This window comes from Sycon ciliatum, chromosome 6 (assembly GCF_964019385.1).
Source record: "Sycon ciliatum chromosome 6, ocSycCili1.1, whole genome shotgun sequence".
Lineage (NCBI taxonomy): Eukaryota > Metazoa > Porifera > Calcarea > Leucosolenida > Sycettidae > Sycon > Sycon ciliatum.
The window spans coordinates 23462399-23485101 of NC_088648.1; the positions used below are offsets into that span (position 1 = coordinate 23462399).

Below are 22703 nucleotides of genomic sequence, written 5' to 3' on the forward strand. Positions count from 1 at the left end.
GCTATGGTTGAGACCAGATCGTCTTCAGAGGTTATTGACTCCAGAGCAGTTCGTATCAGGTCGAACTCAGTTGGTTGAGCAGATTCCAAGATATTTCCAGTACCACAGGTTTGAGTAAGGAAGCAGGGTCCAGCATCACTGTCAACAGAAGAACTCTCCAAAGACACACTGTTGCTGTCGCTGTCGGATCGGGTTCTATAGTCTCTATTCAACTTAGCGCTCAGTGCGAAGGTGTCCAAACAGCAGAAGTAGATGAGGGAGATCCCAAATGTCTTCATACGTGACCTCATGTTGTTTGCCTGACCAGCAAAGAATAATGTAAACTTGCAAGGGTCTGAATCCTGAATGACCATCCTCGGCGTTCACCCACTTGCTGTTATAATGGAAGATATTTGCTCCTGTAATCGGCTCTGTAATAATGCCAAGTGTGTACCCTCAACAATAGTATACATGTAATAGAGATAGAGGATGGTGTTGTTGGCAACTGAATCGTGCCATCAAACAGTGATGACGTCAGAGTAGAAGATAGTACCTATAGCGATTAAGCCACAAGGACATGGCTGCTGTTAATGCGTGCCAGGATGACAGAACTTCTTTGCAAGCGCTCAGCCAGATTACTCTAAGACGGTGCCAACGGATGGGCTATCCCATTTCCTCGCTTTTAGAACCCTGCTAGAAAATGTTTGAGGTGACAGGATCACTTGTTCGGCGTAGACACGCTGGGCAATCGGCAGGTAGATAACAATGAGGTAACTTGTAGTTACACACCGAACCACGTTGACATCCAGCACTATGCCCAGATAAGAGGTCAGCCGAGTGGACTAGGCTTCACCAGCTCCTCAATTCTACAAAGATTACAGATAATGGCCATTAGCAGGACAGGAACGAGACTTCGCATTGCTATGGAGCGAAGCGGTGATCCTGATAGCTAAACGTCTGCAAGATGGCACACAAGCTGACAACGGTCACGAGTGCAATGTACAGATTCCTTCAGTGTCATTTACCTAGACTGAATTGCGATTGCAACTAAGGAAGGCCAGGTTCCTGCACGAGTACGAGGGCAGTACCGCGGATTCCAGCCCGCGCCGCAATAGCGGCAAGGGCTGTATGAACAGCGGTACTGGCCCAGTATGATTGACTCGAACGTGTTTCCCGTGTGCACCCAAGCCAAATAAAGAGATACATGACAGACACACCTGCATTGTATTTTGTGATTGGTTTCTTGTACAGTTTTTTTGTAGTAGTCCATAGTGCTTTTTTTCTCGTGGTGCCATTGACATTGTCGACAGGGCGTCGGGCATTCTGGCTGTTCTGTTCCCACGGATTTTCCCCACGTCTTGATCGGAAACCTCGGCGAATTGCGCGGGTCCTGCAGGTTGCTGAGCATTGCGCGCTTTGGTTGAGGCTCAACCGGCTCGTCCATGATCTCCTTCGCAAGCGACTCGGCAATAAAAGTTCTCTTCCTCAACTTTGCGGAGGAGCTTATTCACATCGCCGATATCGTTCAACAAAAGGGCTTCTTTTCTCCCAGTTCCAGATGAAATGTTTGGGCGCCATGATGACAGTTGTGGTTGCAAACAGTCGCTCTTCTGCTTTAGTTATTTTATTAGTAACCAATGAAAGACCATGAAGTAGAGAGTCAGTCCAGTGGAATCCGTTCCTGCCCGTCGTCACTTGACGATGGGCAGTGGATCCAGTTCCATCACCTTTAAGCAGGCAGGACCGCGCTTTCCAGCCCGCGCTGTTTGATCTCTCATTGGTCAAATCACAGGCGACAATCACGTGACATACGGGAAATACGTCGTTACCGTTGTTTGCGTGCGGACGCAATGGCAGTGTGACCAATCACAATGAATGGTGCAGAGAACACACAGTGTCTGGCTGCTGAAAATGTTTCTTCGGAAACAGGACTGTAATAATACTGAGGAGAAGGCCACGCGTCAGGCTCTTGAATAGCATCTCGAAATGCATCACCCATGTGCTTTTAGGCCTTATCGTTAGGTGACTAACAGGCAAAAGCCAATGAAAAAAGAAAATTGGTCACGCATTCATCGCTGTTGCTTTAGCTCTTCGTCCATGTGCTGTTTCTATCACCTCTCTATTGTACATTAATTACTGAGCGGCTTGTTAATAGCATTGTACCTTAAGGACTTTCCTGCCATTATCTCGTTAATACTACTGTTGAACGAGTACGGGTAGCTTGAAAACGGCCACAACGCGTTTTGAAAGGTGGACGCTATGGTTTCAATGCTAGTATCTCTGACGAGTGTTTTTTAAATCTACTATGCTCCAGGATATAAACTAGAAATGTGGAAAGCGGTGGGTCGACCCTGCTGCTCAAGCGACGTTGGAGGTCTCAGCGTCTGTGTGTAATGCTGTAATGCAATCTAATTTATCTTAACTCGGATAGAGAACCAAGGATTACAAAGAGAGAGGACCATAAGTTTATAAGTTATCCGTTTTGTCCAACACTAGCGATTATACGCAGCAACAATTGCAACAATTAGCACAAAACTGACTGATGTGATACTGACATTTTGACTCAACAGCATCCTGCTTATAATCGTTAGTGTGGGCCGAAACGAACAACTTGTAAAATGATGGTGCTCTCTTTTTTAAATTTACATCAACGCACCTTTTGAGGCATTGCTGGAACATCGACGAATTTATCTGTGCTAGGGCCCATCCAGGAAAAGTGGAATACATACTGTTAGGCCCACAAGTAATTACATGTAGTTCATTTTCATTAGTTCATGCATTATTCATTTGGCCATGGTAGCTACTTGCGCCCCCATGTTTGCCATAGTTACCCAGGCCCTTTATATTGCGTTACTCTCTCTTCAATAATCTCTCTCTTCAATAAGCTCTCTTCAATAATCTCCCTCTTCAATAATCACCATGTAGTCGTTTCGTTCGTCCTGGTCTTAGTCATCCCGTGTCTAATAAATGTCGTTCAACCAACATACCTGTTTTCGTTTTCAGTTGGCCTTGTTCGGACTCAACATTGGCGCCCAATGTGGGGCTCGAACCCACGACCCTGAGATTAAGAGTCTGATGCTCTACCGACTGAGTTCCTTCGTCAGTCTCTTGTTTGGACTCAACATTGGCGCCCAACATTTGCCGAAGCCCGCGACCCTGAGATTCTCGTGCTCTACCGCCTGGCATTCGTCTCGTCACGTCAATCTCGTCTCGCCGCCAACCTCGTCTCATCTTCAACCTCGTCTCATATCCAACCTCGTCTCTTCAATGTCAACCTCGTCTCGTCCAGGTCCACCTCGTCTCGTCATGCAAATCAGCTACCTTTCTCTCTTTCTTTTTTGTATGCGTTCCTTCTTCGTCAAATTTATTCTCGGTTTATTTATTTCGTGAATTGTTTTGTTGTGTGTGTGGGCGCGTGTGTTCATAAAATATTACTAAATTAGAGGTCCGATCATGGTGAGCCACGCTCTAATTTTTGATGTTTAGCAGAAGTGCAACTACGCTCTTTTCGCCATGCAAGCAGTATCAGTAGGTTCCTCGTCACGTCTAGTTTCTTATCTTTAGACTTAGAGAAGTACAGGAACAATAACTGTAATGCATGATACTAGTAAACATTTTTGTGATATCCTTGCGCGCGTGCAGTGTGTGTGTGTGTGTTTTTCTCCCTCAGTCATCTTTTATCTTATTTTTTAAATGACATAAACGAAGCTTTTGAGGCGTTGCTGGAACATCGACAAATTTATCTATGATAGGGCCAATCCTGAAAATGTTGAGTATATACTTATCAATGTGGAAAGGAAGAGGACATATGGATACGAGTTAAGAGTAACTCTCCATCACTGTAACTGGATACTATAATTATACAGTCAGAAAGTGCAATAACTAGGCTTCAACACATCTCCGTAGCGCTAACCGACCGCCTTCCAACTTGGAAGGTTCAAGGTTATGGAAATACCAAAGAGGGGAAGGCAAGCGCAACGAAAACGAGCAAAAGCTACAGTTCCAACGAAACAAAGAATGTCGATTGTTACTGGACGATGACGAGACCAGTACGATATTTGACAAAGCGGTCTAACTACAATTCGATGCAGCAAAGCCGCACACCACCCAACTTGGGTGGGTCATAAAATATCAAAGATAAGTAAAGAAATGGGAAGCTTTGCGAAAACGAATTGTACAAGCCGAAAGCCAAACTCCTACAGTACTCCTGATGCATGACATTGTGATGGACAAGTTGACTACAAAACAAGTTGTTTCACACGACGTACGTTTTGCCGTATGGTTCGTGACGGCTCATCAGGTGTGCAATTTGAAACTCGGATGTTGAGCCATAAATAAATATGGAAAGGAAGAGGACATATGGATACGAGTTAAGTGTAACTCTCCATCTCTGTAACTGGATACTATATACAGTCAGAAAGTGCAATAACTAGGCACAAAACTGACAAGAGTACTGAGACATTCGACGTCCTGACACCTAGCTTCAACACATCTCCGTAGCGCTAACCAACAGCCTTCCAACTCGGAAGGTTCAAGGTTATGGAAATACCAAAGAGGGGAAGGCAAGCGCAACGAAAACGAGCAAAAGCTACAGTCCCAACGAAACACAATTATCATCATTAATGTTTACCTTTCCTTGCTTGGGATCAATACGGTTAGAACATTGTCATTATTGCTACAAGATTCCCAAAAAGGTTGAAGACAAGCTGGAACGCCGATAGGGGATCCAACTAGGATCCTTCCATTACAAGTTACTACAAATACACGTGTTTTGTAGAACATCACCGCGGCATTGTTGACTGCAGATCATGAGATAAGGCATTGAAACTAAAACAGATTGTGTCCTTGGAAGCTAAACCTGAGTTTTTGCCAAGCGATTCGCTGCCCCGCTAGCGTTCATCTTCCTGGGCCGTACAATGAATCAGACATATAACGGATATGGACTGAAGAAGAGGCGCTAAATGATTAGTGTGAGGCGGTGTGAGAAAAAGCGTGAATATCCACAGTGCGACCTGACTGGAGTACATGTGGCCGGATATGAGGGACGCACAGCAATCCTCCCAGTTTCCGTATAATTTGATATTCGGATGTTGAGCCAATAATAAAATGTAAAAACGAAAGGGACGTATCGATACGGTCATGTTAATAACAACTGTTCAGCACTGTCACTAGACACTAAATTTATACAGTCAGAAAGAGCGACAATTAGACACAACAATTGACAGAATACTGAGACATTCCACCACCTTACACCTCCAACACATATCTGAAGAGCTAACAAGCAGCCTTCCAACTCAGAAAGGTCTGGGTTTAAGTAGATTAGAGAGCAATGTATTAGCACCCTGTCAGTTTTGTGGCTAGTTGTTGCACTTTAATTAATTATAAATTTCGCGTGAGACTCGGCTGGAAGTCGGGCTTTCCGCATCCGTAGGAACGCCACCACCCTTCAAGGATCAAAGCGCAGATGCAGCTCCTAAAACGGCGGAAGGTGAGTAGATCAGCTCACCAGCAAGTGGTCATAGACCGAAAATCCCATTCACTGCATCCATGTTTTCCTCGTGCCAGACCACGAGTTGCACTTTCTAACTGTATATTCAGTATCTAGTCATATTGGTGACATGCGAAGCCATGGTTTTGGGAATAGGACCTTTGGCATAATTCGGACTCCTCGACCGTGCCGATAAATGACACACAGTTAGCTGGTCGTCGTAGAGCATCAGTCTTCTGTTTCTTTTTGAACTCAACTTGCCGTTCTCGACCTTTGTGCTACTCAGTGATCGTACGGGGCTGAATAAAGTTTCTTCTGAAACTCATCCCAGTTGAAGTGTTCTTTTTGTGCCGTAGCTTTGTTGTTTGTGCATTTGCCTAGAGTATGCAATCTCGTTCTCAAGATGAGAAGTCCACAATATACATCCGACGCTCTCTGGAATGACTCAGAACCAAGTAGGCGACGAGGAGAATGTGTGCACTTGTAAACAATTTCTATCGCTGCAGCTGTTGCATCACCATTTTCCGAGCATCGTTCTGAGCTGCAAAATGATTCATGGTTGGCGGAAGACTCGCGTGGAGCCAAGTTTTCCGCATCTGTACGAACACCACCACCCTCTAGGATCAAGGCGGAGATGTAGCTCCTTAGCGGTGGCTCGGCACTGGATGCAGTTATTGGGATTTCGGTCTTTGACCACTTTATAGTAATCTAAGCTACAGGGTTAACTGAAATCCTTCGCAGTGCTTTGAAACGAGCGTATCTATAACAAACGAGCGATCAGTTCCACTAACGAGCAAGCTATCGAGCGAGCTAACGAGTTTCATTGATGTGGCAAATATGATTATTTTTTTAATATTTTTTTTTCTGAGTTCGATTTTTTCAGCTGGTTCAAATTACTGTAAGTTTGTATCCCTGGTGATGTTTGTGCCTGGAGAGCACTATATAAGTGGTGCTCTTCAGGCACAATCTTCCTCAGCCTACTCAAGCTCAACTGATGAGGGGTGAATTCCCCGAAACACTGTGTATTGAGCAGGGAGTGGTGCTTTCTTGCAGGTTTGCCGAGTCGAAGGTTCGATGGACTTCTCGTGTGCTCTGGATGGCAGTCGTGAGTCAGTCAAGTGTCAAGTAAAGTCGGCGGAATAGCGCGAGCTCCGGTGTGGGGAGCAAACCCTTTTTTTGGTTCAAATTACATGAATTATCACCGCCGGCATTTGGAGTTGCTGCTGCTTCACTTCGGACTGCTGTTTGGTGTCGAGATGTCTTTTCAGCGCCGTCGTCGATTAGCCTTTGTAAGAATAGACCGTTTTGCAAAGATTGCAAGTAGCCCTGGTCTTCGCTGCATCGCGGGAGAAAACTTCCAAACGACTGAGCGTAACTTTCACTCGAATGGAGAGGTGACCGAAGCATATCCTGCGACAGGTCAGCAGATGCAGAACAAGACATCAGTAGAGTCCACCAAAGCTGCAACGACAACTGAAACAACTCAAGTGTCGTGCAGGCATACATGTTATCCAATGTACGCCGTCTATATATGGGTACTGTACTCTACGTTACTACTCTACTTATCACACTCTTTACACGGCAGCACGGAATGTAGGTTATGATAACAGTTATATTCACTGAGCACAAAGAGGACTAAAGTAGAGGACTCGGGGGCAATTATGAGGAGAAGACAACTCGGAGGACTACCAACTGTAAGAACAACTGGGAGTACTACTCGGAGAATCAACAGGAGAATCCAATAGGAGAACTACTCGGAGAATCAACTAGGAGAACTAACTACACTGCGCAAGCGCAGCCTTCTGGTTATATCTAAGTTGTTGAAGTAAAAAGGGGTGCATGCAGTAAGTGGCAATACGCCAATAGGGTGAACGGGAAAAGGGGGTGCATGCAGTAAGGGAGGCAATAGGGTGAGCGGGAAAAGGGGTGCATGCAGTAAGTGGTAATAACGTTAGGGTGAGCGGGAAAAGGGGTACAGGCAGTAAGTGGTAATAGGGTGAGCGGGAAAAGGGGTGCATGAATGTGTAGGGAGTGCATGAACGTGTGTAGGGGAGTGCGTGCGTACGGGAATGTGTACGGGGCTAAAGGACTCATGCAACATTACCCCCCTCTCTGGGTGGAAAGGACTCGTGTCCCCACGAGAAGAAAAACAAACAAAATACTGGATGGTTAAAGAATGTAAAGCGGGAATCACATACACAACTCACACACAACACGTATTCACCACATGCACAGTACACGATACATAAAAAAAGAATTTAAAAAAAAAGAAAAAGAAAAATGAAGTTAATTAAGTGTAATAGGGCAGTCGGGGGGGGGGGGCTCACAGGCACACCACACACAGCGCCACGCACGCAACATACCAACACCAGACAATTTAACAACGCATTCCACATATCAACACCAGACAATTGAACAACGCATGTAACACAATTCTTACTCGGACAACTCACACTCCGACACCAACTCCACGTCATCACGAAAACGATTATACCTAGTGGGGGCAGGAGGTGGGGGCGTGGGCGGGGGTGGGGGCGGGGGTGGGGTGGGACGGGGAGGTGGATTGTTAGTGCTCCGACGTGCTCGCCGATCAGCGGCATGGCGGCGAGCCCGGGCGATGTAGGCGGCCGATCGGACTCGCCGCTGTGGCCGCTGGTCCTGCCGCTGCGCCTGACGCTGCACCTGGCGTCGCTGGATGACGCAGCGCGCATCTTCCTGCCGTCGCATCAGGGGACGGATGGGTTGGCGAGGAGGAGGAGGTGGTGGCGGTGGTGGTTCGCGGCCCGCGGCCGGAAGCATCTGCACCGTGATGGTACTGCATACCAGACAGAACACAGGGGAAGACACACAGCCACCCACAAACAAACCAAAACAGCAATGTATGGGTTAGAAGCCACAGAGGACGAACACTCTGCTGGAGACAGCGAGGACGAACGCTCGGCTGAAGAAGAATAGCTAAATATTATACGGGCACTGCAACAGCGAGGACGAACACTCGGCTGAAGAGGAATAGTTAAATATTACGGACACGGCAACAGCGAGGACGAACACTCGGCTGAAGAGGATTAGTTAAATATTACGGACACTGCAACAGCGAGGACGAACACTCGGCTGAAGAGGATTAGTTAAATATTACGGACACTGCAACAGCGAGGACGAACACTCGGCTGAAGAGGAAAATATTACGGACACTGCAACAGCGAGGACGAACACTCAGCTGAAAAGGATTAGGTAAATATTACGGACACTGCAACAGCGAGGACGAACACTCAGCTGAAGAGGATTAAAACAAGGGCGTAAATGAAGAGGGCAGACGGGGAATGGTGACTCCCGCCATGATGGGAGCGGGGGGTGGGTTACCCGGGGCGTCCACAGGTGGGAGGTTCACCGGGCCAAAGATTCGCTTTAATCTATTCCTGTGGACGGTCATGATAGTGGTCCGCCGGGATGACTGGACGCCAAGCCGTTTAATGGTATAGACTAGGGGGGAGTGAACAACAGAAATTTGCCACGGGCCATCCCAATACCGGAACAATTTAGGGCTGTCGCCAGCTTGGGGGTGTCGGTAAAGCCAAACAAACTGTCCTACTTTCAAAGCATCTGCGTTTGCTTTGAGATCATAGTTGGTTTTAGCACGACGGTGGCTAACATCCAAATGTTCCCGGACTAACCTATATGCAGCGGTCAGTCGATCTCTCAACCGCACCGCATAGGATGTGTGGGTGATGTAGCTGGGAAGGGTATCCGGGGCTGGGCAGATCATTGATAGGGGCAGACGGGCCTCCCTCCCGAACAATAGAAAGAATGGGGTATAACGAGTGGAATTGTGTTCACTCGTATTGTAGGCTAATTGAACCAGTGGTAACCGTTCATCCCAAGAATCACAATCAGCTGAATCAATAAAAGCACGGAGCATGACCTGAATGGTGCGGTTGGCCCGTTCAATCATGCCATCACACATGGGGTGATATGGTGTCGTTCGAGTCTTTTTCACATCGAACCGCGTGCACAATTCAAGAAACAGCTGTGAACAAAACTGTGATCCTTGGTCCGAATGGATTTTCTCAGGGGCTCCAAAACGGACAAAAATCCGTTCCACTAAGGCCACGGCCACGGTTTGGGCAGTAATGTTAGGTAATGGGATAATCTCTAGCCATTTGGTAAAATAATCCCCAATGACGAGAATATACTTATTATTGTTGGCAGTGGTAGGTAAAGGGCCCATAATGTCCAGTGCAATGGTCTCAAACGGCTCGCCGGCTTTAACATGGGAAAGCTCTGCTCTAGGCAGAGGCCGGGGGTTCTTACACACTGCACAGACATTACAGTTGCGACAAAACAATGCAACACTGGTAGACATATTCGGCCAGTAGCACGTTAAGCGGAGTCTAGCTAACGTCCTATCTACTCCAAAGTGACCAGAGGATGGATGATCATGGGCCAGAGCAAGCATCTGATCACGTAAAGAGGTAGGCACCACAAGTTGTTTGTATGATTCTTTATCCAAGGTTGCATCAATAGTTCGGTAAAGGATTTCATTGGAAATAAAAAGTTGATTCTGTTGCGTCAAAAGTGTTCGTACAGTACTCGAATCCCCTTGTCGAACAGCTGCACGAGGGTCATCGCCGTCACTACTGCGGGCGTCTAGTAAACGTTTTACGACTAAGCTGATGTCGGGGTCCTCTGCGACAGCTGTCTGCCAGGTGGTCAGGTCATCATCATCTAGCCGCACGGTCACGGCACAGACGTGGGCCTCCGAAAGGATTTCACCAGCCATGGATAAAATTTCTCTTTCGGGTTTACCTAAATCAATACGGGAAAGGGCATCTGCGTTCGCGTGCCGGGCACCAGGACGATGCTCAATTGAAAAATCCTACTCTGCCAAATGCTCATTCCAACGCGCAACTTGACCTTCGGGAGACGTAAAGGAGTTCAACCAAGCCAAAGCAGCATGATCGGTACGCAATAGAAAATGATTGCCAACGAGGTATGTTCTGAAATGGTGGGTGGCCCAAACTATGGCCAACAACTCTCTACGGGTGAAAGAGTAATTACACTCTGTCTTGGAAAGGGCTCTACTGGCAAAGGCAATAGGTCTCTCTAGGCCAGCATGATCTAACTGAGAAAGGACTGCACCTAGGCCAAAGTTAGATGCGTCAGTATCCAAAATGAATGGCCGGGCAAAATTAGGGAAGGCCAACACAGGAGCGTCAAGTACTTTCTCTCTCAAACAATCAAAAGCTTCCTGTTGTTCGGTATTCCACACGAACTTGGCACTCTTCTTGGTTAATGCAACAAGAGGGGCAGCTTTTTCAGCATAGCATTCAATGAAACGGCGATAATAGCCGGTGAAACCAAGGAAAACCCGGATTCCCTTAACAGTGGTGGGGGGCTTCCAGCAAACAATGGGGGCAAACTTCTCAGGGTTAGCAGCAATACCCTGGGATGAGACTAGAAAACCAAGGTAGGGGACTGATTGTCTCAAAAGTTTGCATTTGCGGGGTTTCAGCTTCAGACCTGCACGTCGTAAGGCCAAGAGTACTTTACGGAATCGGTCTAGGTGTTCTTTAAATGTGCGTGAGAAAATGATCACATCATCAAGGTAAATGAGGCAGGCATCGAAGGTCAAGCCGCGTAAGGTGGCGTTCATTAACCGTTGAAAAGTGGCAGGAGCATTGGTGAGTCCGAACGGCATACGCGTAAACTGGAATAATCCATCGGGAGTGCTGAAAGCAGTTTTCTCTTTGGAATCTTCGTCCATGGGGACTTGCCAATAGCCTGACTGAAGATCCAAGGTACTGAAAAAATTCGCACCCCAAAGATGATCTAGTGTGTCATCTATCCTTGGGAGAGGATGTGCATCTTTCAGCGTAACTGCATTCAACTTCCGGTAGTCTACACAAAACCGGGTGGAACCATCTGACTTGGCCACTAACACTACAGGGCTAGACCAAGGAGAGTTACTAGGCTCTACCACATCACTATCTAACATGTCTTGGACGTGTTTTCGTACTTCATTTGCCTTGGTGGGGGCTAAACGTCTCGGTGCCTGATTGATGGGACGTGAATTGCCAACATCAATGGTATGGTTCATGGTAGTTGTACACCCGATCTCAGAGTCGTTTTGGGCAATGACATCCGAAAATTCGTTCAAGACACGTGTTAGTTGAGCTAACTGATCAGCGGAAGCTGAACAGTCTGATAAATCAAAGAATTTGGACATGTCAACCGATTGCTGGGTATCAGTGTGCACATTATGGCAAAAATCATGTTCTGGAGGGCGAGTGCCATGGAACAACCTTCCTGTAGCACTAGAATCACTCTCAGCAATTGGGTCATATGAATTTGCAGGGCAAAATTCTGGAGGCCTAGTTCCGTGGAACTGGACCTCCGAGTCAACAATAACATTATTGGGTGGGCACTGTCTCGGAGAGAGGTTTGGGAGGCACTGTCTCTCTCCGGAGGATACAGTATTTGAAGTTGATGGATCAACCGCGCCATCCACAGGATGTCCTGTGGGCGAAATATCGTCCAACTCAGCGAACGAAAAAGTGTCCATTCCATGCCAAGTGGCGATTGGATGATTCTCACGCAATACAACTGGGGAATCTGATGGATTTAGCAAGCGAACAGGAACTTCGCCGGCAACACTCGACCTGACCAAGGTGGAACCAACTAACACAGAGCTACATGAGGGGGAGGGCATTCGCTCTACCAATCCAGTAGAGAATGAGCATGCAATTCTGCCAATAGCAATCATTTCGGAACGAGCTGGAATGTGTACATGCTCCTGCAAAATGACATCACTACCTTCGACTGGGGCCTGTGGCTCCACAGTTCTGTGGGGGATGTACGGGACGAGTGGGGTCGAACTCCCACTCCAGGTCATCGTACAATTACTCAAGTTTAAAACTATGCCATACTTCACTAGGACGTCAGCGCCCAACAAAAAGTCTTCATGCAAATTAGGGACTATGATAGCTGAAAATTGTAAAGGGGTGCTGGAATGGTCCAACTGCAGGGTAAAGGTCACGGCTCCCGAAAATTCCATGGGGCGGCCCTCTGCAGAATACAGACGTCTTACACCAAATACGTCTTCAGCACTATGGGAGTCCGGATGAACATCAGACTGTTTTAGGACACTCTCTTTCACGAGTGAAACTGCGGCACCCGTATCAACAAGGATACGGCTGACATGAACAGGAGTGGTTGCACTAGCATCTGGATTAGGAAAGTTAAAGGTACCCGAAACGTAAAAACCACTTGAACGGGCAGAAACATTAGGGATGGTCAGGTCGAGGTATTCATCATCAGTACATGTATCTTCTTCGTGGAGAGCATTTACAGCTTGCAACACGGGCGTGGTTTCAAGCGCGGAGGTAACGGGCAAAACAGGTGTGTCATCCGCATTTTGATCCATCAACACTTGAATAGCTAAAAAATTAGGGGTGTTGTGATGGATTTCCGGAGGCGCAAAGGGAAGAAGAGGCTCATCCTCTTCTTCAAACTCTTCTAAGAGTGGGATATGCGCCTCCGAGCCGTCATCACAACATTCCGTGCATGCGGAGTAAGGGGCACCCAGCGAAGTGTCTGCTAACATCTCATACCCAACAGTTGAACCCACATCACATTCCCCAGAATGACAATCAGCATTACCCCAAGGCAGAATGGATTCCAACCAACTATCAGCCTTACTTAATTTACTGTTACCACTATCACAAAGAGACACAAAAGTTGTGTCGACAAGAGAGTTGTCATCAGCAGGAACTTCTACATTATCATCGTTAATTCTACCAAAAGAAGAACCCGCCTCGTGACTCAGTTTAAAGGCTGATCACGGAAACGAACATTATGAGAGGGTGGGCCATGAGGTGGGGGACCATATCTATCATCTCTACCGTTACGTGGGGGCTGACGGGAATTGTTACGAGGTCCATAGCCACGGGAAGGAGGATGAGACGCTCCTTGGGGGGTCTTACGGGAAGGAGGATAAAACGCTCCCTGATCCTGGGGACGGGAAGGAGGATAAAACGCTCCTTGTGCCTGGGGACGGGAAGGAGGATAAAACGCTCCTTGTTCCTGGGGACGGGAAGGAGGATAAAACGCTCCTTGTTCCTGGGGACGGGAAGGAGGATAAAACGCTCCTTGTTCATACTCTTGATGAGGAGGGCCGGCATACATACCCTGGTAAGACTCCCGGGGATGCCCATGATAATTATCCTGCTCAGGGTGATGGGGCGGCCCATAGTACGAACCGTGGTCAAAATTACGGGGAGGAGGGTCACGATTAATTGATGAACGGGGGCCCCGGACAAAGCTCGGGGGTGGGTTGGAGTCATAAGGACGACCAGAAGGGGGATTATCATAAATACCCTCATGCTTATTCTTACGATTAGTAAATTTTGACTGCCCTTGATGGTCGGGGTGGTCACTATTGCTACTTTTACTGTTAGTGGTGGTGGAGTTAGATATGCGGGTTTCCAATTTCTCTACTGCCAAACAGAGACGGGTCAACGTGTCTGGTTCATCTTTATCGGCACTGCTTTTAATAGACCCTCGGCGGTCGTCTCGTACAGAGGACACTGCAACTCTGTACTCATCATGTTTAGCAGAGGCATCCGCAAAAGAGTGAGCCTCCAAATAGAGGGCTCGGCGAAGAGCATCATGCATGGTCCTAGGCTGACTATCACGGACCCTCATGCGGAGTGACTCCCCCAACGCCTGGATAAAAGACTCCATGGCGTAGTCATCTCGTTCCATTTCTCCTGCTCTAGGATAGGCTCGAGCCGTCAAAAGGCGGATGTCATCTGCCAGGGTAGACAGAGACTCCCCATTTTGGCGGCGTCTAGTACGCAGCTGCGCTCTTCGGACATACTGAGCTTCGGCAGGCATGTACCTTTCAATCAAAACTTGGCGAAGAATATGGTAGTCATTCGTCTCGACCAAGGATAAGCTCAATAAAAAGCGCGATGCGCTATCTCGAAGAGAACGTTTTAAAAGGAGCAGCTTGCTATGCGTCTTTTTAGCCATATCACGCCACTCGGCTTCACTAGCCATACCATCACCACCACTAACACCTAAACCTCTAGGACTATCATGAGATCCCTTCCAACTAGAGGTGGGCCTGTACCCTTTCCCTTCCGACTGGAGAACCGGGGTGGGTATGTCCGGCACAGAGTACATGGTATTCAGAAAGGGGTTTGCACCCTGCTGAGCAGAATCAGGGGTTGAAAATAACTCAGGTGGCCCATCTGCAGTGGTCTCCCCTCGGGTAACCGGGGATGGCCGAATTGGTCTAGCCAAAGGAGTACTATTGATCCACCCATTGGCATCGCATGCCATGTCAAAGTCAAGGAGAAACGCCTCAAAGTCTTCATTTTCTTTGCCAAAGAAAGGGCGGGGACTAATCCAAGAACCCTGGGCCGTCATATTTGCAACCGAAAATTTGAGGAACGTTGCAACGGGAGATTGAAAAGGACACGGGGAAAGGTACTACCCCGGAAACACCACGTAAAAACAAAGGGTACGTTTTAATTTAATTAAGGCAAAGAGGTACTTAGAACAAGAACAGTAGTAAGGCTGATAGTGATAAAATCCGTTAATTTTTTTTTTTTTTTTTTTTTTTTGCCAAGGAACGAACACCAATCCCCAAACAAGAGAACGATACGAATTCACCCGCTGAATAAGAAAGAAGCGATATAGAAAAACTTAAGCTTGGGTACTTACGCAGGGAAATGGAGCGGTGGGAGATTCATCAGCTGGGCAGCTAGTCGGTCAGTACAGTCGGTAGAGCAGTCGGTATCGCGGTAGAGCAGCTAGCTCAGGGTCGTGGGTTGCCTTTGAGCTAAAAGCTGGGCGCCAATGTTATCAAATGTACGCCTTCTATATATGGGTACTGTACTCTACGTTACTACTCTACTTATCACACTCTTTACACGGCAGCACGGAATGTAGGTTATGATAACAGTTATATTCACTGAGCACCAAGAGGACTAAAGTAGAGGACTCGGGGGCAATTATGAGGAGAAGACAACTCGGAGGACTACCAACTGTAAGAACAACTGGGAGTACTACTCGGAGAATCAACAGGAGAATCCAATAGGAGAACTACTCGGAGAATCAACTAGGAGAACTAACTACACTGCGCAAGCGCAGCCTTCTGGTTATATCTAAGTTGTTGAAGTAAAAAGGGGTGCATGCAGTAAGTGGCAATACGCCAATAGGGTGAGCGGGAAAAGGGGGTGCATGCAGTAAGGGAGGCAATAGGGTGAGCGGGAAAAGGGGTGCATGCAGTAAGTGGTAATAGGGTGAGCGGGAAAAGGGGTGCATGCAGTAAGTGGTAATAGGGTGAGCGGGAAAAGGGGTGCATGAATGTGTAGGGAGTGCATGAACGTGTGTAGGGGAGTGCGTGCGTACGGGAATATGTACGGGGCTAAAGGACTCATGCAACATACAGTCACCTGTAACTGCGAGTGATTTTCACTTTGCGCGGGACTGGACTCTCGATCGACCAGGGAGTCGTAAAATATTATACGACTCCCCGGTCGACATGTACTGCCATGTGTACGGAGTACGGTGTACGGTGTTCGTTAGTGCAAACGAGCTGGCCGCACAAACGAGCCGAGTTTCTGGCGAGCGAGCTAACGAGTATCCGGTGAGATCGTTTCAACACTACCAAAGAGCGCAGAAAATCGCTACTGCAATAGTGCATTTTCATGACACAAAACAGAACAAACTACTCCAGACGCAATGTTTGCCACGACAACAACGCGAGGAGAAATCTTCTTCATACAATTTGTTTTTGAATTTCTCAGTCTTTTCCAGCGCGTGGCACACGCTTTGCTACGACAACGTCACATGCTGGTCGCCTGAAAACGTCATCCATGCAGACGGAAAAGTGCAGTGTGGTTGGTACCGACGTGTGCTAAAATATGCACGACAATTTGTACACGGTGATTTTTACGTAGTGCGATTTCGGCATAACGTTTCACTGAAGAGAATTTTCGCGGTGGGGATTGCAGGGGTGATGTGCCAGATTACGAACTCAAAAATAAGGACTTCATTATAATAGTCTACTTAGACAAACAGAAACAGCTATGTCATGCTGTCAAGAGAGTCTGGTTGCGACCCTCTTGACGCTTGGTCGGATCGAAGTGGGACCATCACCATTCAACTCAGCGCCCAAACCTCTACGGATCATAAATTTTTGATTCTGGGTGAAGTTCCCCTTTCAGGAGTCAGATGCATTTGAAGCAGAATACATTAAAGATTTAGCCCTGAGTAGATTTCACTAGGGGCGCCGCCACAGATCGCTCTCGATTTTCTGCTTCTGGTGCCTCGCAAGGAAGGGGAGGTGGACCAAGAACAATACAACTACTTACTCTCTCACTGGATTGTCGGGAGAATTTAAGATTTTTGCTTTTGTCGTGACCTGGCCTAGCCCATCTTTGGGAGGTAGCAGATGATAGATGCTTATGGAATTCATTCCACAACAGTATTTGTCTGCGCACCGCGACGTATATGTATATAGAGAGAGAGTTTTGCGTTCATGGATTAGTATTATAGCCGTCACACATTAGCGTGTACAAACAATATTCCTACGAACTGAACCGACCCAACATCAGAGCAAACTGTGGTGTGGAGCGCTCTCCTCCAGCAGCGACTGCCACCGCAGTTATTTGCACTGTATCCGAATAGGTCTGTGACCAGTGCTGAATGTTCCTGTATGTCAGTAGCATGCTGCAGTGAATGTGCGATCATAACAGCTTAGCGCGTCGTGATGACCGGCTAACGACCGGTATTACGTGCACTGATAAAAGAACACCAGTTTGTACAAACCACAAGGTATTTTGAGGGTTGTAACATGGAAATATGTGGGCACAGGTTTTGTGATCGAGTCCACCAGCTAAACCAGATTTTGAACAGTCAGACGTGCACAATCTAGCACAAAACGGACAAGGAGTACTGAGACATTCCACGGCATGAAAGTCAACTCGAGCACTGCTCGATAGCGCTAACCAATGGCCTTCCAACTTGGAAATTTCATGGATATTAGTGCTGATGTCAAGAGTGGGAGGGGGGGGGGGGCAAGCGCCATTAAGCCAAGCACAAGCTACATTTCAATACTTCATGGAATGTTAGCCTGATGCGATAACGGGACGGTACGACCAGACAGAACGGTCAAAGCACAACTAATATGCCCCATCTTGTCACTTCATGTTACACATCCATGCCCATTGCAGACCGCTGTCCTCTATTTTGCGCATATTCTCCACCAGAGAAACGCCAATCTAGAAGTACTGTCAACGCAGCCGCAGTCTCCAGAAAGGTTGACATGCACCTCCTCAGGCAGAAACTGAGCACACTACCATTGACCGAATGCATGCAATGCACCAAGGTGCACATCAGTTTCAGATGCACAGCCTACTCTGCACTGCTGGACCAGGTATTTCAGGCAGCAACGACCATCACACACCGGACAAACACCCAGTCGAACCAACCATGGTTCACAAAAAAAATCTTTAGACAAAACGTCAGCGAACTAACCGCCTCTATGTGCTCCACTGAAAGGAGCCAGTCAACGATTCCTTACGAGCTGAATACAAACTCTCGCGCAACCTGTACCACTGGTCAGTAAGAGCCGCCAAGGACACATACTTTTCAACGCTCGGATACACAATGTTTGGCAAAGATAGAAAAGGTAGCCATGCGTGGTGCAAACATGCCTATGCAATATTGACCAAACAAATAAAAAGGCAATTCCAGACCTGCAGAACGGCAATGAAATTCACAAAACAGATCAAGCGAAGGCCGAAACGCTGTGTACCTTCTTTGCCCGCCAATGCACCACTGAGTCAACTCCGCCGAATACTGTAGCAACTAGAATGACAATCAATGAAGCCGACGTCGATGGAAACAAATTTGGATTGGGAAATATACGCCCTATTGAAGTCTCTCGATGCAGCAAGGAGGCTGCAACAACATAAATCATCATCTGACATCAACCTGACAAACCGCTTATTAAAGCAATTCGCAGACATCCTTTCCCAATCACTATCAGTATTGTTCAACTACAGCCTTGATCATGGTGTGTTCCCGCCCTCCTGGAAATCATCCACCGTAATACCGGTGTACAAGAATAGAGGTTGCGCCAAAGAGCCTACCAATTACAGGCCTATATCCCTTCTCCCATGCATAGCAAAACTAATGGAAAAGATCCTCTCGGAACGTCTTCTTCGATACCTGATGACCCATGGTGTAATTTGTAAAGGTCAATTCGCATATGTACGCAACAAGTCTGTAACGGACCACCTTATCTTGCTAACCCAATCAATGGCTGTAAATATTGATAATGGCACTCATTTTGACCTGATATCTCTAGATTTCAGGAAAGAATTCGACCGGGTCGACCACTCTATACTCCTAAAGAAATTCGGTAAGATTGCTACAGCTTCGTCAGTAAAATGGCTGAAGAGCTTCTTAGGGGATCGACAAATTGAAGTGAAGGTACATAGCACTAAATCGAAGAAGCGAACCATCAACTGCGGAGTCCCTCAAGGTTCCCAAATTTCACCACTCCTATTCCTACTCTACTTGAATATAAATGACCTGACCAACGCTATGCAACATTGCACACAATATCTATTTGCAGATGATGTCACCCTCCTACTGGCTTACAAACCTGAAGACACCCTCGCCAGTAGAGCGAGCATGCAGTCTGATCTCGATGCATGTCAAACATGGGGCAGGAACAATGGAGGTGAATTCTTAGCAAGAAAGACATCCGTGCTGTGCCATAGAGCTACAAATGATACACCTACTGCAGGAATCCAATACCAAATGTACAATGAGCCATTAACGGTGGTTTCTGAACTGCAACATCTTGGCGTCACCTTGACCGACAACCTGGATTTCCGCAAACATGTCGCCTCAATAACTTCGAAATTCAGATATCGAGTGCACCTACTGTCAATAATGTCCCAGCAACTTACGCCTTTGGCAATGATCATACTGTACAAAGGGTTCTTAAGACCTGCGATCGAATATAGCTGTACCGTGTGGTCTTTTGGATTTAATAAGAAACCCATCACCACTCTTGATCAATTACAGGCAAGGTTTGCTAGAGCTCTACTGAAAAAGAAAAAAATGCATTTGATTACAATTCTTCCAAATCTGTCATAAATTCTAAATGCTCCCTAGAGTCACTAGCCTATCGTCGTCAAATAATCAGTCTCACTACTTTTCACAGATACGTTTTCCATCATCGTGATTACCTTGCTGATTTCCATTTCAAGATTACGGATAATGAGCGACGACCAAATAAAAACATTCTTCCCAAATTTTAATCATTGTCTAAGTCCCTTTTCATGTTCCGAACTGCTATTCTATGGAACTGTTTACCCCCCAGTCTAACATCGGAAGCCTCGCTCTATAAGTTCAAAGCTGCCCTCAGGAAATTTACAGCTGACCCTGCTTATGCAATCAACGGAATTCCGCCACCTTGCAGTTGATTTCCCCCATTTCTCTCCTCATCAATCCCTACTTGTCTTTGTACATACATCTACATCTACTGTTATTTCAATCAAATGAACCCCTCGATAGGCACATTGCCTTTGGGTCATTTCATAATAATAATAAAAATTCGACAACGCAAAACAGCAACCAGCCTCAATATGATCACGTCGTGTGATACTACACATGTTATTGCGTTTAGGTACTCCATCATTGTCATCAACTAAGTACATGACTGTAGGATATCGGCGTTCGGTTTGTTACAATTCGTCCTCGTGAAGCTTCCCATTCATATTTTCATCTCTGATAATATTATGTTGCTGCTTATCCTTTGTGAACTAATTTCCCCGTTAACTCTAAATATTGAAACCAAAATCAATATTTTAGTTGGGGTTGAGTGAGTCCGAGTGACAGGTGATCGCAACCCCACACCAAAAACGAGTTCATTGTATAGCCCCGGTATAGGACCATACAGATCAGGTGGCAAAATTATCGTCAGGAGGGTCTGGTTGCGATCTTGAGGAAAATATTTTTACGACCCCCTGGTGGAAACGAGGAATCGCCATCACGGCGGATCACGCAGCTTGAAAGCCAACTACTTACTTGAACGACGGCGTCATCAAGGTCAGCGGAGTGTGATCAAAGAAGCCGAGCCATGGCTGAAATGAGCTGAACAATGATTCGAGAGAGATGACTACTCGCGTGCAGCAGATGACGACTCGCGTGCAGCAGATGACGACAGCGACGCAAGGTCAAAAATGAGTCAAGCAAAAGCGACGCAAACTGAACTCTCTGCTCATTCCGCCAACAGTTTCTCTTGTAAAGACGCTGTACGTAGGCTGAATCACCTTCGTCCAGTGATTTGTAGTCGATACAAACTGTTCTGGACCTGTTCTAAGCATTTTCATATCCATCAAAATCCATCACGAAGTTTTTGTTAACGGAGGAATTATGAAAGAGAATGATCTCAAGATTTCGCAGATCATGCTTTGTTAAGGCCGCCTGAAGGAGCTTACTTGCGTCATTGCTGAAACATACTAATGAACACCAACCTCAGCATTTCCCCCCAATAACCAAATGTTGTTATCATCACTTTTCAGCAGCCAATTCCTGGATTGCTCAGCTGATTAACTCAATGTAGCAACAATGATTTATATGATGTCTCCAAACGTCAAGGTATCTACATTATGCATAGATTACTGAGGTGAAGATCTACTGGTAACTTCTCCGACTGATCTGACAAAACATCTGACATTGGCAGCAACAATAATGACATACCTCACCAGAAAGGAACAGATCAAAAACGTCTCCATTGGTGGCGCGAAAACGCGGCGTTACAGAGACGAGTGTCTCTTCACCGTCATTGACCAGAATTACATCATAGCGAAGCTCTCCAAATGAATACGGCAGGCCGGTAAAGATGAAAGAGACCAACACGTCGATGCCCTCAACAGGTACGATGACTAGGGAAAATCCGAGGTTACCTTTGGCGTTAATACGCTGCTCCGTTGGAAAGGGTCCACCTTCAGTTGAAAGGTAGCAATCCACCATATCAACAGGCGTTCCACCGACTTCGACATCCCGTTGCTGGCCTAGCATCTCACTGAGCGACAAAATAAGGTCATTTACAGAGGAAATGGACTCTAGAGCAGTTCGTATCAGGTCGAACTCATTTGGTTGAGCTGATTGCAGGATATTTCCAGGGTTTCAGGATTGGGTGAGGAAACAGGGCCCAACATCATCGTCAACAGAAGAACTCTCAAAAGAGGCACTGTTACTGTCGCTGTCGGATCGAACTGCAAATTCCCCATACACCCTAGTGCTCAGTGTAAAAGAGTCGAAAAAGCATAATATGAAGACGAATGTAATCCATAACTTCTTCATACTTGGTAAATATCCTTTCTAAGGGAACAGCGATGAACACTACTAGTGACGTGATATATTAATTTCCACTTTTAATGCCTTTCAACCCTAGCTTACAATATTGTGCCAGTACTCTTTATGATTATTATCCCCGTGCCCTGAGGAAAATCTGACAATAGAGCCTGAGGCTGATTTCTCCAAAGTGTAAGCCTGTGCGCTTACTTCGAGTATCAAACGGGCATGACTGCAGAGGAGAGCAGATCGCGATTCACCGACATTGATGTGACTATGTAACGACAGTAGTGATCACATGTATTAAATCTGTACATACATGTCTGTACATGTAGTCTAGATCTGCTTTTGGGGCTGCTGTGAAGACTCCGGCGTGTTGGCAATGTGGTGCTTTACCGTAGCGAATAGAACAGGCGTTGCCAGTGAGCATGTTTGTTGGTCTAATCGGCAAACGATCGGCATCGTATACAAGGAGGGGCAATACTGGATGAACATAATCGTATTCTTAGGCCCGGTAGTTCTGTCCTGATCTAGAAAGATAGAGAAAGATTGAGTTATATTATGTTCTGGCAGTAGCATAACTGACGGGGCGCATCGTCTTGCGCGACAGTTCCACAAGCTGTTGGGTTGCTTTTGCAAACTCTTGATTACTACCTAAGGTATTTTCCCTGTACCAAACTTACTCTATAGCGGGTGTTGAAAGTTCCTCACTGTCAGCAGAGTGCAACGATGACGGTGTGATCAGAACTGACAGTGAAACACATCATGCCGTTCTGACCCGTCACCGGCAAACGACCGGCATTATCTACAAGACTACAATCATGTACTATGATATCTATCACTGTGTGTA

General features: G+C 46.7%; 1 protein-coding gene across 1 annotated transcript; it reads right to left on the reverse strand.

Moving 5' to 3' along the window:
- Positions 1-7903: 7903 nt before the first annotated feature.
- Positions 7904-21577, reverse strand: LOC135820137 (uncharacterized). Its single transcript, XM_065333448.1, has 3 exons — positions 21257-21577; positions 20582-20637; positions 7904-8282 (listed from the first exon to the last, which is right to left on the reverse strand). Exons 1-3 carry the CDS (start codon positions 21575-21577, stop codon positions 7904-7906), a joined length of 756 nt encoding a protein of 251 aa, XP_065189520.1.
- Between the last annotated feature and the right edge of the window lie 1126 nt (positions 21578-22703).

What these genes read in the sequence shown, in the direction of transcription:
- LOC135820137 (XM_065333448.1), bottom strand. Translation starts at nt 21,577, where the DNA reads ATGCTAGGCCAGCAACGGGATGTCGAAGTCGGTGGAACGCCTGTTGAT. An exon ending in ATCTGTTCCTTTCTGGTGAG is followed by an intron (nt 20,638 to 21,256) that starts GTATGTCATTAT and finishes AGCTCATTTCAG; the next exon opens with CCATGGCTCGGCTTCTTTGA. An exon ending in TTGATGACGCCGTCGTTCAA is followed by an intron (nt 8,283 to 20,581) that starts GTAAGTAGTTGG and finishes TCTGGTATGCAG; the next exon opens with TACCATCACGGTGCAGATGC.